This window comes from Anarhichas minor, unplaced genomic scaffold (assembly GCF_050575085.1).
Source record: "Anarhichas minor isolate MPS153535 unplaced genomic scaffold, ASM5057508v1 ptg000087l, whole genome shotgun sequence".
In the NCBI taxonomy this organism is placed as follows: domain Eukaryota; kingdom Metazoa; phylum Chordata; class Actinopteri; order Perciformes; family Anarhichadidae; genus Anarhichas; species Anarhichas minor.
The window spans coordinates 2,844,737-2,861,957 of NW_027466533.1; the positions used below are offsets into that span (position 1 = coordinate 2,844,737).

The 17,221-nt window shown below is 40.6% G+C and overlaps 3 protein-coding genes across 4 annotated transcripts in view; 2 read left to right on the plus strand and 1 right to left on the minus strand.

The window, feature by feature from the left end:
• Positions 1 to 830: 830 nt before the first annotated feature.
• commd6 (COMM domain containing 6) lies at positions 831 to 5,672 on the minus strand. The gene is made up of 7 exons (XM_076081889.1): positions 5,418 to 5,672; positions 3,863 to 3,921; positions 3,376 to 3,441; positions 3,190 to 3,266; positions 2,725 to 2,893; positions 2,481 to 2,633; positions 831 to 2,385 (listed from the first exon to the last, which is right to left on the minus strand). Exons 1-7 carry the CDS (start codon positions 5,440 to 5,442, stop codon positions 2,335 to 2,337), a joined length of 600 nt encoding a protein of 199 aa, XP_075938004.1. The 5' UTR covers positions 5,443 to 5,672; the 3' UTR covers positions 831 to 2,334.
• Positions 5,673 to 8,692: 3,020 nt separating this feature from the next.
• On the plus strand, positions 8,693 to 14,118 carry uchl3 (ubiquitin carboxyl-terminal esterase L3 (ubiquitin thiolesterase)). Of its 2 annotated transcripts, XM_076081955.1 has the most exons (9): positions 8,693 to 9,184; positions 9,833 to 9,835; positions 10,277 to 10,405; positions 10,590 to 10,746; positions 12,512 to 12,597; positions 12,860 to 12,907; positions 13,022 to 13,097; positions 13,202 to 13,260; positions 13,352 to 14,118. In XM_076081955.1, the coding sequence occupies exons 1-9, from the start codon at positions 9,134 to 9,136 to the stop codon at positions 13,433 to 13,435; spliced, it is 693 nt and encodes a 230-aa protein (XP_075938070.1). In that variant the 5' UTR covers positions 8,693 to 9,133; the 3' UTR covers positions 13,436 to 14,118. The 2 variants fall into 2 exon arrangements, with proteins under 2 accessions (XP_075938070.1, XP_075938069.1); XM_076081954.1 differs by lacking the exons at positions 8,693 to 9,184; positions 9,833 to 9,835 and adding an exon at positions 9,364 to 9,369.
• Positions 14,119 to 16,265: 2,147 nt separating this feature from the next.
• lmo7a (LIM domain 7a) overlaps positions 16,266 to 17,221 on the plus strand; it is a 46,073-nt gene continuing 45,117 nt past the window's right edge. Inside the window, exon 1 of the mRNA XM_076081877.1 lies at positions 16,266 to 16,334. Coding sequence (XP_075937992.1) covers positions 16,266 to 16,334 — 69 coding nt within the window. The remainder of the gene's footprint in view (positions 16,335 to 17,221) is intronic.

Sequence of the window (17,221 nt, forward strand, 5' to 3'; positions counted from 1 at the left end):
GCTGCGTGAAACGTGACAAGCGGGAGGCTCCACCTTTTTATACACTAGCAGCATAATAACTGGAAAACCTCTTCCACGGTAGTGTGGATTTGTGCTTAGGGACCCCCTCGTGGCGGTGGTCCTCCGGGCCGAGTGTCTGGCCCGGAGGACCAGACACTCGGTCAGTTGTAAACCCTACCTAACAACTGACATCGGCCGGTGTAAAGAGACCAGACTCGGCCGTACACTTGGCTATATGTTGGCAGCACAACATGCAAGAGTTCACAACTAAGTGTTTACAAGTAGGCCGTGCTGATTCACAGTCTTGGAAAGCTGTAATCACATCTGATGCGCTGGAGTTCCCATCGAATTCCGAGTCCTCTTATCCCCCAAAATAGTATCTGAGCCATATTTAACCTCATCACTGAGGCAGAAGCCACAAGAGCTGTGCAGCCCACTAAACCCCGCTCTGCTGGTGAGCAACATGTGAACATATCCTACCTGTATACTTATAACACAGCTGCCCCCAGACCCTTATTTGATGAAATAATAGTTGTATTTTTGTTCTTGGAGTGCTGACATGGTATTGAATCGAAAATCTAAACATGCACAATCTGCACACTAGATAACTAAAGCATGCCTTCAGATCCCCAGACTTCCCATTAGGAACCACCATCAGACTAGAAGAGTACCCAAAAGTAGAGTCTGAATTATTTCCCTGTGGACTCTACATATACAGAGTAGTAAGATGGTAAACAGTGGCAGTCATTTACAGCAATTGTTTTAGTGTACAATTGTTTTATTTTGCTCTGAGCTGTGAAGTTGGGATGAAATAACAACGCACTGCAAGGTTTACATTTAATCATAGTTTATTGCATCATTGTTGTGTGGCATCAAAATGAGGACAGAGCAAAGTGGAAAAAAGTGCGACGCTAGGCCTCCTCAGAACCACACGGTGGCCATTTCAGCATAGCAAGGGGGAAAAACACAAAGCGTAAAAGAAAGTTTTCATCAATTTGACATGAACAAAAAACTGTCTTAAGTTCCCATGGACCATCTCACTGCACCGCGTCTATGAAATCTTAGCCACTGAATGACACCATGTCGTATAAAGGATGCTGTAAAGAGGGCTAATCACAATCCATAACCCAAGATAAAAAAATAATACAACTGCAGTGTTCACTGTGGCGATGTATTCTGATTGTGTACACTCTAAAAGTACCACACCAGAGGGGGCCTGAAGTTTAGTGCAATATAGGACCTGAACCATAACACTGTTAGACAAAACTAATGCAGTCTGAGAAAACAGTCCTTCATGAAGTTTATAAAAAGTTCAGTTTAAACTGTTTTAGAGAGGTGTTGACTCAACTAAATGGACTATTTCTTTGTTAAAAATATGCAAAAATGTCCTTAAAAAAATGAGACAAAACTAATTCCTCTCCATCACTTATGACCTACTGCCTAGATTTTCTCTTTCCTAATTATTTTGCCGTGTTCGGGGGCCTCACGTGGCCAATAACAGCATGCAGGGTGTGCAGCAAGTTCAGGTTGTCCAATACCGCCGCTCGCTATCTGCTACCGAGGCACAAGTCCCCCTCTAGCTCTGTAGGATAACAAAGCGGCCGTTGTTCTCGTATTGGGATGAGAACGGGTTGTTACGTGGCTGTTTCCCCCTGTGTGTCTCCCTCTCTCCTCAGCTGTGTGACTGAGTGTCTGTGTTCCCAAGTCCACACCTGCCCCTTGGCTGCATTCGTTGCCAAATCAGCACCTTCCCGCAAGTTTGTGTTTGAGGTGTGGAAGTGTTTTATTTGTGCTTTAGAACGTAAAGGCCGTGAAACACTCAGAAAATAACATTTTGTTTCTCCGACTCTCTGCTTTCTGTTCTCACTAACGCATCACGACTGCACGTAGCAGACTGCCAGACCCCAATGAAGTAAAATGCCAGGGCATAAAGGGCATCTCTGGAACACTACCACTTTTGTCCACAGGGGCCGCCAAATTCAACACAAAATGAAAGTTCCTTGTAGTAACTTTAAAGTGGGATTTATTATTTATTAGACTGCATTAGTTATCATGCTACCTCGATAAGTTAATGGGAAGAAGTACACTTAATCCTGGCATTCTAAGTGAAGATGAGGTTTTTCAACTATTGGAACAGCCGTTTGTCCTAAAAAGTAAATAATTTCGACGCTGACGCAATCTGTGGAACAACGAAAGTGCAAAGCAGACAATTGACAGTCATTTGTTTCCACATTGTGAGACACCCAGAAGGCCCACACACACACATGTGTGTCATGCTGTTCTTGTGTTGGTTACATGTAAACTGGGGTGGAATTTCCACAAGCACTTCGGCAATCACACAGTCTCCATAACAGCTGCCATCTCCTTGAACTGCTTGTGAAAGTTCTGCCAGGGACAAACAAAAAGAAATCACAAAAATCATAAAAAAATCGTGATAAATTGCTCCAAAGAACATTACATTCACATCAACAAACACACACCTGGAACTGTGGAATGGTCATTTCAAAAGACCTGTGACAAATCTGTCCAGAGGGCTCGACAATCTTCAGCAGCAGAGACACATATGGGGAGTTGAGCGATCGGCAGGTGTCGGAGCTCACCGCCATGCCGAGCTTCCACTGCAGGTCCACCAACTAGCAAGATGCAGCAAACAAACAAAGTCTCATCAGCCTCGAATAGAGACAAACTCATCAAGAAATATTTGAAAATGACATTTGGGCATACCTGGCCGATGCTGAGCATGGCATGGACCTCCTGCTGAGCATGGACCGATGCACCATGTTCACTCCACAGCCTGTGCAACACCTGAAGGGAAGCCTTCGGCCACTTGTTGCTGCCTTCTTCCAGCCTCGACACGAGGTCATCCTCAGAGAGGCCGCTCTTCCCAGCGGACCTGATGATACAAATGTCACCTGACACTGCAATGAAGTGCATCTTTGTGTAAAGATTTAGCATTTTACCAGGTGCATAGCCCCGGATAAAGGCTGTTAAAGCTCCGTTACACAATTGGCACCCACGCTACAGGCATGTTCTAATGAAGGGGAGTTGGACATGCAAAAACAAACAAACATGCAAATGCATCAAACATAACATGTTGGGCCTCGATCAATACCATAAGGAATAAACGTGGGCTGACACATTCTAACACACCACGTTCATCGGCAAAAAAAAGAAGAGAAAAATAGATACCTGAATGATAACATGAGAAATCTGATCATGTTCTGCAGAGCTTCATGGTCAAGTCTGACTCCAGCTCTCTGAAATCTCTGTCCAGACAAAAAAAGAAGAAGAAGAAAACAACAAGTAATGAAAGAGGAACTTGGGAAGCTGGGTTACTAGAAGTTAAAAAAATATTCTGGGGAAATATTGACTCACGTCAGAAATTTCGGCTGAATTTACTCCTCTGGTTTGCCCTTGAAGAAAAGTCAGAATGTGCCGACACTGTGGAGATTAGAAGATTAGTTATCGCAACTGCAGCACAACCTCTATGGCGACGACGCCACATCCTGTGCGACTTGTGCGGAGTGCAGCTGCTAATAGCCCGACAATGAACACCAACATACTGTATTTAACATCCATTGTTAATCCCACTGAGAGGTTTGCTCTACTGCGATTTCATGCTGTGGCAAACATTATGACATGAAGTGTGAAGAGAGACGCTGCTTTACATTTTTGTCAATTAAGATATTTATTCTGTGGCACGATGCGTGACCTGTGCGGTGTTCCTCTTCTCAGCACGTCTACATCACTCACTTCGATGTTACTCAAGGACTATGCTGTATGCCTCGTTCTTAGTATTTGCTTTTTCATTAACCTGTTTCCTGCATGGGAACATGTACAAAGAGAGATCAAATATACTCACTGCTTCAGTCAACAGATCTGGAGAAAGCTGACAGATGTTGTCCACAACTTTGTTGACACCTGGAGTACAGAAGTGAAGTGAGTCACGGTGTCAGAGTCCATCTATGTTAATCATGGTCCATCTGCGTCCTTTTTAAAAGGGCACGCAAGCAAATTAGACTGCGAAGGAATCTTGCCAATTATTCATCTATGATAAAACTATTGCAAATATGTCAGTGTGACGTTACCTTTTCTTACCCAGGACTTTATTCAGTAAACAGACAAATAGAAACCATATTCAGGACAGGAAAGAAGAAGAGACGCCAAGGGACAAGGAGGGCCAACGCATAAGGCAAGACAACATTTAAAATAATAATTAGGACAAATAGTTTATAAATCAGAAATAAAATAATTAATCCAATTTCAAGAAAGTTGTCGCATGAAATAATTGTTTGCATGTATTGTGGACTTTCATAAAAAAAAGAAAAGTAAACAGGGTTTAACTTTAGTCATTTTGCTCCTATGAAAACGGAATTTAGCCAAAACAATAAGTTGATAATATAGCAGTGTTTGGGCAAAATGATCTCATAGATATGAAATTATAAAAGCACATGTTCTAAACACAAAACAAATTCAGGAAGGACATGATCATGAATGAAAGCACTAATATCAGACCAAAAATACACAGTTCTAAAATAAACGGAAACGCATTCATGTCACTATTAAATCTCTTTAAATAAAAGTTAGTGGTTTGACATTTATGTAAAAGCTTGAAGGAGATGCCTTCAACTTTATCAGTTGTAATATATGCATGGGGTCAGCTCCAGGTATTTCCCCAGCGAAGGTTGTTAAACAAATTCAAGGTATTGCAGTAAGGTTCTCCATTTAAAATATAGACAACACCCTGAAGTAATGTTCGGATGCTTCTGTTATTGCTCAGTAGAAATCTCCTGTGATGTGCAGAATCCGTCTGCCCTAAGCGGGTCTGCTGGAGAATACCCTGATCACCAGACAGCATCCGTTTTTCTGAAAGTATCTCCAGAATCACCACATAGTCTTCTAACTAACCATCTGCATTAAAACAAAAAATATTGCGTCCGCTGACAGAACAAAAAGATGTTGACCTGTTTGCCAAGCTGTGCCTCTAGTTCCAAATAAAAACAAAGATGGCCGCCAGCCGAATACCTGGATGCGCAATTGAGCCGCAACTTGGGAAACGGGTTAAAACCTTTTTTTACATAGCACAGCTCACATGATGTAGTTTCTGTGAGGGCTTCAATATAGTGAGACCAGCGGTGACTGGCATGGTTATGCGTGGCACTGGTAACGTTACACCGGTTAGGGTAAAGTTGGGGTAGGGTTAAGCGTCGCAGAAGACGACTGGTTTGGTTTAGGGATATAGTTTGGTTCAGCTAACGCTAATGTTACAGGTAGCGAGGGGAAACAGAAACTAGCGACCGTGTTAAGCTAACGCTACTAAATCAATGGCTGGGAGAAGCCTCTTCGTCTCTCGAGTCAAACTGCAATCTGCTGAAAACACTGTACGGTTAAGCAACATGATGGAAGTGGAAACTCACCATACGATTCCTCTGCTGCTGGCATCTTCTGACAAGCTTCACGTTTGACCGCCGTGCAGTGTTACCAACTTAGCGACTTTCTTGCTTGGCCTTTAAAGACCCCTTTAGCGAATTATCTAAAAAGAAGGAGAAGGGATTATTATCCTTTAAACCACTTGAGTAACAAACAGTGCTACTTTCTGTGCAGAGAAAAGTCCTCTCATTCAAGATAATCGGTAATACTCCTCTTCTTTTTCTTTCTCGGCGTTTCCCAACTATCGTAAAGGGTTTTTACCGCCACCTACTGTATTGGAGTGTGATCGGCTGCTTTAAGGTTTTGGTTTTTACGCTTACAGAAGCTTTGTTTTTCTGTTTGTGAAAAAGGAGCAGGCTCATTTCACCTTGGCCGAATAAAAAAAAAAAAAAAAAAAAAGGGTTTTCTGGATGTACAGTATTTCCTGCTGTAAAAAGCTTAGGTGACTGGCAATTTAAACTTTCATCAATTTCAAAATGAATCACACTACTATAATATCTTACACTATGCCAAATCACACTATATTATGATATCACACTTTGTTCACACGTTATTATGATACATCACAATATGTCATGCCATCACACTGTACTATGACATCACACTATATTTTGAAATCACACTGTACTATTAAGGCACAGACTATACTACGACATCACTGTTGAATACTGGAGCCGTGAGTTATTTATTCAGTCAAACATGAAATGATGCTAAATGAAAGATGCATTGCACATATATCTGTTACAGTATTATGACTGAGGTGTTTGATCGATAAAATAGAGTATTTCATACATTCTACAAATGACAGTAGAACCAGCCTTTATTTTAGCCCAGGACAGAGTACAGGATCTGCTTTAAAGTTATTAGTGTAGTTTAAGTGTTCAGAAAGACAAGACAAGGAAGCAAAGACAAAGAAAAGAAGCTTGATGAAATACATATGTGAATTGTTTTTTGCTTGTAACACAAGCACTTGACTGTAGATCGCCAATCTAAACAGCTGTTACTGTGCTATTGTTAGTGTCTACTGGACTGTAAATGGAGAATGGAGTTTCTGCCATCTCGTGTCACATTTGGCTTTGGCAGCGAAAGACAACAGATTCAGACAGCAAGGCCGAGATCCTCCTTGTGGCACTGGCACCACAGTGGCAAGTCTGTGGCAAGCGTCAGTCAGGTGTCAGGACAGCGGCGAGCGAGCGGCACTTGTTCGCCACCTGTCAAAAAGCTGCCGAGCTGAGCGGCCTGAGAACATCCATTGTTGTTACGACATGTCAGTTTTATGATCATAGTATGGATTTTAGTTGAGTCACAGAGTAGCTGCGTTTTTTTTCTTTTGTCAATACCTAAGTGTACAGACAGACAGACAGACGTAGGCCTATTTGTAGACTTAATAATTACAATATGCAATACTACTGTACTATACTGAATATTGTTTTGCTACTACTAAATTTCACTTCATAATATATAACACTTATATACCATAATATTTATAATGTACCAACCTTTTTAATTTAATTTAGTAAATTTTTTTATTTGAAAACGTTATACCACCACTATGCTACTTTACTTCTAGGAGACTGTTAGTCTAAGCACAACACTGGTATCATTTTTCCACCAGGTAAACCTGAATACGCACACCTCTCTTGAGTGTAACAGCAATTATAACCGCACAACTATCTAGATTCTAATCAACTGGAGAAAAAACTTTGAATATTAACAGGACCCATTGAAATTGGATGGGAAATGTAACTCAGCAACGGTCCGAATAAGTCAATCCATGTAGCTGGCTTAAAGCTGTATGTGTTGAGCAACCACGTTCAACTTTATTTTGAAATTTACTTTATTGAAATACTTCCGCTAACAACGTCATGACGTTTTGAAACAAAAATGAACAAAAACAGTTTTCACTAATTATTAAGCCTACTTTAATAGTCATAAATAACTAGCTGCAATATTGAATAACAAAGTTTTTCACTTTTTTGTGTTTATTTTTTTACTTTTTCGTGGCATCTAAACATCTGCAGAGTGCCAACTGACACTGACCAGTGGTTATGCCTAAATGTTTGAAGTCGGAAAATATCTCCACTCATCCTCTTCTTAATAAATGTGTCAGTAGGTGCCACGCTCTGCTAGTGCCAATAGTTGTCACAGGACTGCCACTAGGTGTCAGACGATTGCCTCTGACTAGTGGCAGTCCTCTGACTAGTGGCAACCTCTGACTAGTGGCAATCCTCTGACTAGTGGCACTCGTCTGACTAGTGACATTCCTCTGACTAGTGGCAATATTCTGACTAGTGGCAATCGTCTGACTAGTGGCATCCTCTGACTAGCGGCATTTCTCTGACTAGTGGCAATCCTCTGACAACTAGTGGCAGTCCTCTGACTAGTGGCAATCCTCTAACTAGTGGCACTCATCTGACTAGTGGAATTCCTCTGACTAGTGGCATCCTCTGATTAGGGCAATCGTCTGACTAGTGGCAATTGTCTGACTAGTGGCAATTATCTGACTAGTAGCAATCCTCTGACTAGTGGCAATCCTCTGACAACTAGTGGCAGTCCTCTGACTAGTGGCAATCCTCTGACTAGTGGCAATTGTCTGACAACTAGTGGCAATCCTCTGGTTAGTGGCATTTCTCTGACTAGTGGCAATCCTCTGACTAGTGGCAATCGTCTGACGACTAGTGGCAATCCTCTGACTAGTGGCAATCCTCTGGTTAGTGGCATTTCTCTGACTAGTGGCATTTCTCTGACTAGTGACAATCGTCTGACAACTAGTGGCAGTCCTGTGACACTATTGACACTGGCAGCTCGTGACACCTACATAAAAGCAGAGGAAGAGTGAAGATAATGTATTTTGGATTGGACTTTTTACAGATTTTAATTTTAAAACGTTTTTAATTATACATACTTTTAAATTATACTAAAACAGATTATTTTCATTATTTTGCGCGATTGTTGTAAATTACTATACAAGTAATTATTTGGAAAGAATGTGCTTTGTTCCTTTTTGTTTGAAAACCAGCGAATACTGAATGAGAAACAAAAAGTACAACATGGTTACTCTTTTAATTAAGGATGTATACAGAGAACAAGTGGCTCAGGTGACTCAACTCAGACTTGTCACTACGGTGCCACACGATTGCCACTGTCAATAATCACACTCGCTGTCTCTCATGAATCGAACCAGTTCGCTAATTTGCGAGATAAAAAAAAATAAAACTCATTATTATAGCAAAATGATCAGTGAAGACGATTAGGAACACGGCCATTAATAAAAAATAAAGCGGACGAAATGTCGCACTGTGTAGAACAGAACGGGACTGGGCAACCACAACCACTGAGAAGTCTTTCTGAAGTCCAAAACACGCCTGCGACTCTGGAATGATCCACTGTTGGGCGGTGTGGGAAGCACATTCAAAACTGCTTTTTATTACAGACAAAGAACCATGACACAATTATCTACGATAGAATAAAATAACATAACTATGATTATAATGTATGTAACTTGTATTTGTATGGTGTAAAGTATTGGGTGTGGTGTATTTATGGTTTATGAAGAGGCAAGTACCCCCGCATATTATTTAAATGTCAGGGTGCGCTCTCCTGACGCGGAAGCGAATTTGAGCTGTCAAACAGATTTTGGTGAATCAGTTTCAGCGTTTTAGCTCACGGTAGACAGGAAAGTAACTGTTGACGTTACTTCAGAATGGATAGTCCACGCTGGTTGCCCCTGGAGTCAAATCCAGAAGTATGTATTGTTGATACTTCTTCAAACTTTATCGTTTTTATCGAAGCCATTCATTAACAAGCATGTGAGGGCTAGCTAACTTTGAGCTAGCAGTTAGAACAAAAGCTGAATACCGGTGTGGCTGCTTTGCCAAATCCAAAAGCAATTTGACTAATACTTCTATTTGTGTGCTTTCATTTCAGGTCATGACCAAGGTGAGAATTTTCTTCTGATTTAATTTAACACCAGATGGGTCTTAATAAACAGTGACAAAGAGACTTGCAGAGGGACAAGGCCTACCCAGCAAATATGCTACCTCCAATGTAACGCTATCATTAAAGAGTAAAGTCTGTCCATGGGATTTTCAATAACATCTAACAAAAAATGTAGCCTCTGTCCTGCAATAGAGATTTCCTTTTTGAAGTAGCCAAAGCCTCTGAGCAAAGTGATCAATGTAACCCCGGATTAATCACACACAGTGCTGTCCACATTTAACAATGGGAAGAGGTGGGATGTCTCATGTCCAGTTCATCAGGATCACTTGGTAAAGTGAGGTTAACAGTTTGCCACTGATGATGATGCGGGGGAACGGAGACAGTTTGAAATTGGTACATTTCCTATTCTATTCCTATTTCTATTCATTTAAATTCATTGCAAGTGTAACCAGTCAACACGCAGCAGGTCAGCAGTACATGAACAATTGGATATTTATCCACAGTTTCAATTGTACATATGACAATTAAGTTTCCAATAAAAGGTCGGTACTTAATTAATACTTGCTTGGGTTTTGATAAAAACTTGTCTTTCTTGGAAATTCCTAATTTCCTTTTACCTGGTACCAAAATTCAATATTTACAGGAAACTCCCTGTAAGATTTTCTAACAGAAATGTAATATGTTGCTATGCAGTGAATATTCCTTTGAGTGTAATGACATTGACTTGTTTTAAAAATATATATATTTTATTGTATTACGTTACGGACAGGACAGGACTAAGTTCTATCCGGAGCCAGCTGTGATGTACAACTTAACTTTGAGGTCAACTTTTCTACCTTGCTGAGATGTCGTTAGGTTAGCTTTACGTCTTAGTATGCGTACAAATGAACTCTCAGCTTTTGTGTAGTTCGTCAACTGCTTGGGAATGAGACCAACCTGGCAATTTGGAGATGTCTACGGATTGGATCCAGAGCTTCTCGGCATGGTACCAAGACCAGTGTGTGCAGTGCTGCTTCTCTTCCCAATGACAGATAAGGTACGTTTTTTTGCATCTTTGGTGTGAAATGTATTCACTGCATGTGGATATAGGCCATAGTGGAGGTCTCCACATGGATGCATGTTGTGACTCAACAATTGCTGTACATGTTGTACAGGATCATGTCTATGCGCTAAGAAACAATGTTCAACAGAGATTTCTCTTCTCTCCTCCTTCTGTCCAGTATGAGGCTTTCAAGCAAGAAGAAGAAGAGAAACTCAAGGGTCAGCGACAGGAGGTGTCTCCGGACGTCTACTTCATCAAGCAAACTATTGGAAACGCCTGTGGAACAATAGGATTAATTCACGCAGTGGCGAACAACCAGGCTCACCTGGAATTCGGTGAGTATTTATGCTGTTCACGTCACATTCACTGGAAGAGAGTCGTATGACTGCAGAGTTGATTGTGTCGTGTGTGTGGGTTAAAATGACTGTGAGAGGACAATATAACACGATATCCATTCAATTTGGATTTGAATACATTTTTAGAACAAAACTAGCAGCAAAACAATTAAAGGCACTGTTTTGTTTTCTCTCAGCCTAGAACAGTTCTGTATCGCTTAGTTTTAGGACAAGAAACCGATTTTATTTATCTAGCCTACAATACATAACCTCTGATTACAATATCTATAATATATAGGTCGACTGATAGTGGATTTTAAACGATAGTACTGAGCAGTACTAACGATTGATTCATCGATCCACCATTCACAGATGCATCGCTTAATAAACAATTCATTTTCCTCCAAAGAATCAAATTGAACATTTCATTTAAGTCCATTTTGACAAACTGTCATTGTATAATTAAGCAAAAACCATAAGATGCACTGCGGCATGGAAATCTGCTGTTTGTTTTCCTTATAACAGTTATTCAGTTATAATATTGATGTCGATTGATATTTGATTGAGCGTCTACGTCGGGGGTCCCCAACTGGCGGTCCGGATCTGGACCCAGACGCAATTGCATCCGGACCCAGGATCTCAAACCGATAATTTTGAAATCTAAATATTACATAGCCAGTTTATACTTTAACCGGCGCAACTTATTCAGCCGTTACGGCACTTGTTCAGCGGTGCAGGAAACACGCCGACCAATGCGTTGTAAATCACATCACGTGATGCAGCTCAGCCAATCAAATGTGAGTATTCTGACAAGTTTCCTGAATCGAGTGAGATGAGATGTATACACACCGTGACACACGGGGGAGAGACGAGGAAATGGAAAGAAGAGCAGGAATATTGCGCTGATCAGAGAAGTTATCTCGCATTACGTTCTCCAAAAAGAGAAACGTGTTCAGAGAGAATAGAATTTATAAGCATGAATGAACAGACTCTTCTATGTTAATTCTTCCCACAGGAAGTTAGAACCAGCATGTCCCATATGTTCAGAAACCGTAACTATTGATAAAAGCGGTAAATGAAGCGACACTACGAGGCAAAGCACAACTCCTTTGAACAAATGTACCCTCTCACATCTGAAATGAAGACACAGAAAATAAACCTAAGAGCCCAATACGATCAGAATCCTAACACATTAGTTCACTGTCCAACAATGATGTTACCAGAGAGGATATAACTGAAACAAGTGGTTTAATAACCACTGATAAAGTCTATGCTCACTGATTTATCTTTTTAGATGACAAAAATATAATATTGTGGCATTTTTGATTGACATCACTCCACACCTGATGAAATGAATTTAAAGCTGCAGGACAATTCAGTGAAATTGATTTTTCTAAAATGAATTACTTTATTTTAAGATGCACATTTTTCAAAAGCTTTCTGTCATGTCAGTTGTTTTTTAATCCAGCCATTATTTTACTTGAAATGTGAAGAACATTTATTTATGTATTTCTATGTATTATTTATAATCCATCCAGTTAAATTTGAAAAGTGAGAATAATAATTTGTTAAAATATAATTGGTGTACTTTCTTTATTTGATTTGACAGTTGTTGACTACACAGAGACGTTACTACTACTAGACTTCTTGAATATAGATATATATCTATATCTATATCTATATCTATATATATATATATATATATATATATCCCCCCCCAGCTCTGACTCCATAGATTTTACTGCATGTTGTCCTTTGCCCTCAGAGTCTGATTCTCCACTGAAGAAGTTTATCGAACAAACGTCTAAAATGACCTCAGAGGAAAGAGCCGCCTTCCTGGAAAAAGACGAGGTAAGGAAACTCTGCAAATAACATCTTTGCTCAAGGATGTGGTGATGAAGTGGTCACTAAATCACCTATGTCCAGGTAACTTTTTAGCATTTACAATTTTGTATAACAGCTCTGTCATTTGTCAGTTAATGATAATACTGGCCTTGTGTTATGTACTTTTGTAGGAGATTGGTAAAATTACCTTTTAAGCACAATACCATAGAAAAGCTACCAGGAACCATTGCGTACCCTCATTGGCTCTTTTCCCTACTTTCTGTTTCAGAGTATACGCGTTACACATGAATCCAGTGCACAGGAGGGGCAGACTGAGGTTTGTTTTGAGTTTTAGTAAAAGGAGCACGCTTGAGACAGCGAGAACACCTCTGGTTTTTGTTTATTAGGGATGTGTTTAACTCAAAATGTGTTCATTTCTTGTCTGTTTTAGGCCCCAAGTTTAGATGAGAAAGTGAACCTGCATTTTATAGCTTTTGTGAATGTTGGAGGACAGTTATATGAACTGGGTGAGTTAACCACTGTTCCACCACAAATATATTGAGCTGCATTTGTCTCATTGTTGATGATAATTACTTACGTCCACTTTCTTTTTTTATTATTATAAATCTAGATGGCCGGAAGCCTTTCCCTATTGTCCACGGAAAAACCTCAGAGGATCGTTTCATGGAGGTAAGACTGCACATAATACAACGGGCAAATTATCATAAATATTTTGTCTCTGGTTGAGTTGCAAGTCCTCATGTGTTTGATTGCCCCGCAGGACGCTGCAGAGGTTTGTAAGGTCTTCATGGCTCGCGACCCTCAGGAGCTGCGTTTCACCATCATCGCCCTCTCCAAAGATTAATACCGAGGAAGCTCCCGTGTGTCCCCCAGAAAACAAAGAAAAACATTACTGCCAAACATTCTCAAGTGCTGACTTCATTGGAATCCCCCCCCCCCCCAAAAAAAATCCATATGGTGGAAATTCTAAAATATCCGGGGTATCATTCTGTAGTAATGTTAAATTGTTTGGATATAAATCACTTGAAATTCTAAGGGAATCAGTGTGCTGCTAAAAGTATTTCCTGTTAAGATCACAATCTTCCGTTTCTTCACTGCTGAAGCCTCTCTAACTGTAAAACAGATATCAGCTGTACTATCTTGACACTGCACTTAAGTTTGTTTACATGGCATGTTTGGCTTTCAATGAAGAAAGAAAGTGAAAAAAGATTCTTCAGCTCAACTTCTTCTTTTTTTTTATGTGGTCCGTGTTCAATGACACATGCTGCATGTATGGATTTGTTTTTGATCATGTGTCCAACCACATGTTCAAAACCAGCTGAAGAAAGAAGTTTAGCAAGGCTTTCATTAACAAGTCATACCTTTGAAGAAACAGAGAAGCCTAACTCTGTTGTATGCAGTAATAATGTTATGAAAAGCTGATTTAAAAAAAAAAAAAAAATGCAAACTGTACATCCATGTGGAAGGTGCCTACATTTTCCTAATAAGAATTACAAATTCTGTCAAATAAAAGGCAAATTTATTAAACCTCTCTTTTGTTGATCTTCTCTGTAACCCAAACATCGTAGTTATTTATCCATCTGTTAACCTTTTATATACATTGACCTTTGATGGGTTTGTTGCCAGATGTCTACCGCTTGATCAGGCCTGCTGAAGAGAATTAAAAATTAATATATTTTTGTCCAGATTTCTCTCACGAACCCAGCCATGTGACCGTGACACTGTAATGCATACAAAGAGTGATGAGCTGAGAATTCTCCACAGTCTGTTGGAGAGAAATGGTGAAAAATAAAGCTAAATACAGTAAAGCAAAGAAGACTGGTGCAACATCTCTAAAATACAGCAATCAACCACCAGGCATTTTTGTTGGAAAAATGTAGTCGGATTCCTCATTACTCCTAAAGACTTGAAGTACATTTCATCTGCATAACAGTCGTGCTGGAGACTGAGTGGAGAGAAAAATGCAGATCACACCCGTGTTTTCTGAGACTGTATGAAAATGATAATGAAAGCGATATTTGGTCATGAATTACAAAGGACATTTTATGGTGTTCTATCTCGGCGATCTGTCGAGGGAAAGCGTTCAGTGAGATGACCGATGGTTAAAGTTCTGTTAGTGGCGACCAAGAAGGCAATAGTGCAAAGAGGACCCTCTTACTCTGAGTCACTGGCTGGATACTGTTGAGATATTTAAAATTGAAAGACTCCGATGTGTATTGAAGATTCAACAATTTGAATTTATTGAGAAATGGGACAATTGTTTGCAATTAAGACCCGACACCACTGGAACCATTGAGTAAAGACAGGGACATCTTGAGCTGTAGCTATGCTATTTATATCACTGGCATGACTTCTGTTTGTTCTGTGGTCACTAAATCACTGAAATGGCAAAATGAAATACTATTAAAAAAAGAATGAGAGGTGTGAAACAGGCCTCGCCCTTGATTGATTGTAATGCAACCACCTGCTCTAAAAGTTGTAAATTCATCCTAATTTGACGGAATATTTGTTATATTACATCAGTGGGTTGATGTGGAACCATAATTTAAAATTGCTGGTCAATGTGGAGCTAATTTAAACCACTCTGTTTACTTATGGGTATTTTAATCTATACAATGCATTATATATTGTCACGTAATCGATGCTTTTGTATGTATAATTTGAATCTGCAAAGTAATAATTGTTGAATAAATGTAGCAGGGTAACATTAATTTCTTCTGAAATGTAGTGGAGTATAAATATTCAGTTCAGTCAAGAACAAGTAGGGTACCTTATTACATTATATTACCAATCCATGGAGTTTAATCTTGCATCAAGTCAGTTCTGTTTGTAGGCCTTGCCGTGCACCCGAACCGCCGCTGGGTGGCGCTGCAGGAGAGCGAGCCGAACTTCTCCAAGTAGTTTACCCAAGGACTCAACTTTTTTAACATTTGATGAAACTTTTTATACTCACAGACGTCAAACTGATACGATGTTGACCCGAGGAACTGTAATGTGAGACTGTTTGCTGGTTATGAGTCACATCGCTGTGCAGCAGACTGTACGGTCAGCGGGGGGGGGGGGGGGGGGGAACAACGAAAAAACTGGGATCAAAATAATCTCTCAGAGAGGGAAAATAACGGGCCAACACAAGCGTGCGTTCACCTGGAAGCCGCTCAAAAGGACCCGTGGGTGGTCCTCGGACCCCACTTTGGACCCCCTCCGTCACGGCCTCATGCATGCTTAAACTTAAACCAGAAGTGAATCTCTCTCCTGTCAGGGACGAAGTGAGCCCGCAGTCGGACTGTGGAGATCTCGTTTGATCGCTGTGAACCGAGAGCGGTGTGTCGAAACTATACCCAGAAGAGAAACGCGCCACAGGCGTGCCGGATGAAAGGACAGGTACGCCTGAGGTGATGCAAAGGGAGCTCCGCGTCGCTGTTCCACCTTGCATTCAGGCACAGCGACGGGCTGGGTGGAAACGAACAATAGGACACATTTTTCTTGAATGAGTAGTGTGATTACGCGTTTTACCGGTGAAGCTCTAGATTGCTTAACGAGTTTTTGTTGTTTGCTAAGTGCGTGCGTTGTGTCTGCTTGTTTGGACTGGCCCACATTTGATGTCACCGGACTTTGTATGCGGGGAACTGTAGGAACCCATTCGGCCCCGCCGGTGCACACAATAGGTCGCTGTGATGGAGTGGCGCGAGCAGTCCGCGGTCAGCTGCGACGAAGCCTACGTGGAGGCGCAGAGATGGATTGAGGTGAGTAAAAACGTTTTCTTTTATTTAAACTATCGAAACACTTTTCTTCACAGATACTGACAGCTTTCGAAATCAGAGGTGTAATCGAATAGGCAAAGTGCTTGTGATCGCCACGGCAATTCAGGAAAACGGGTGTTTTTGTGTGGATTTGTTTTCTGTTTAAAGAAGTTTGAAAGAAGTTGTGGCTGCTGTGAGATTTAAAGCTGAGGTTTACTTTCCTAAACGTCCCTGATTTAAAGCCCGCTTGGGGTTTATATAGCTCAGCTGCTGAACCACAAAAGTTCCCAGATAATAGTAACCTGGAACAACAGATTCATGGAGGCATGTGTCACCTTTGACCTCTCCTCTCAGGTATAATAGAGTGGAAGTGTATCATTTCAGCCACTTGAAACCGTGTGGCTTTAAACCACTCCAAGCCTTAGCCACGTCCTCTATCTCACCTGTTCTCAGAGTACAGGTGGATTTGACCCCATTCATCATGATCATTGTTTTCACACTGCTTACTTTTTGTCAGATCTTGACGAGAACCTGCTCATCAGTTTCTCTAACGTTCATCCCAGGGTTTCTCTTTGAGGCTACAGTTTCAATGACGTCGTGAGGAATTCAGCAGAGCAATTGTGAAAAAACTTCTATGAGTGATCTATGAATCATAGCTATTTTACCATACGCCTGCTGTAAGAACAGATCAACCCGGAAGGAGTCATGAACCGACTGTGTTTAGGGTTCCCACCTTGTTTATGACACTGGCTATAATAAGGAATGCTCTCTGCCGTATACAGAACACTTAAATTGTTACTCCATGTGTCAGTAATGAATCAGAAATGAAAAAAAGCAGTCACACTTTATGGCTCGTGTGCTATTTATGACCATTTCTGTAAAACACGCCA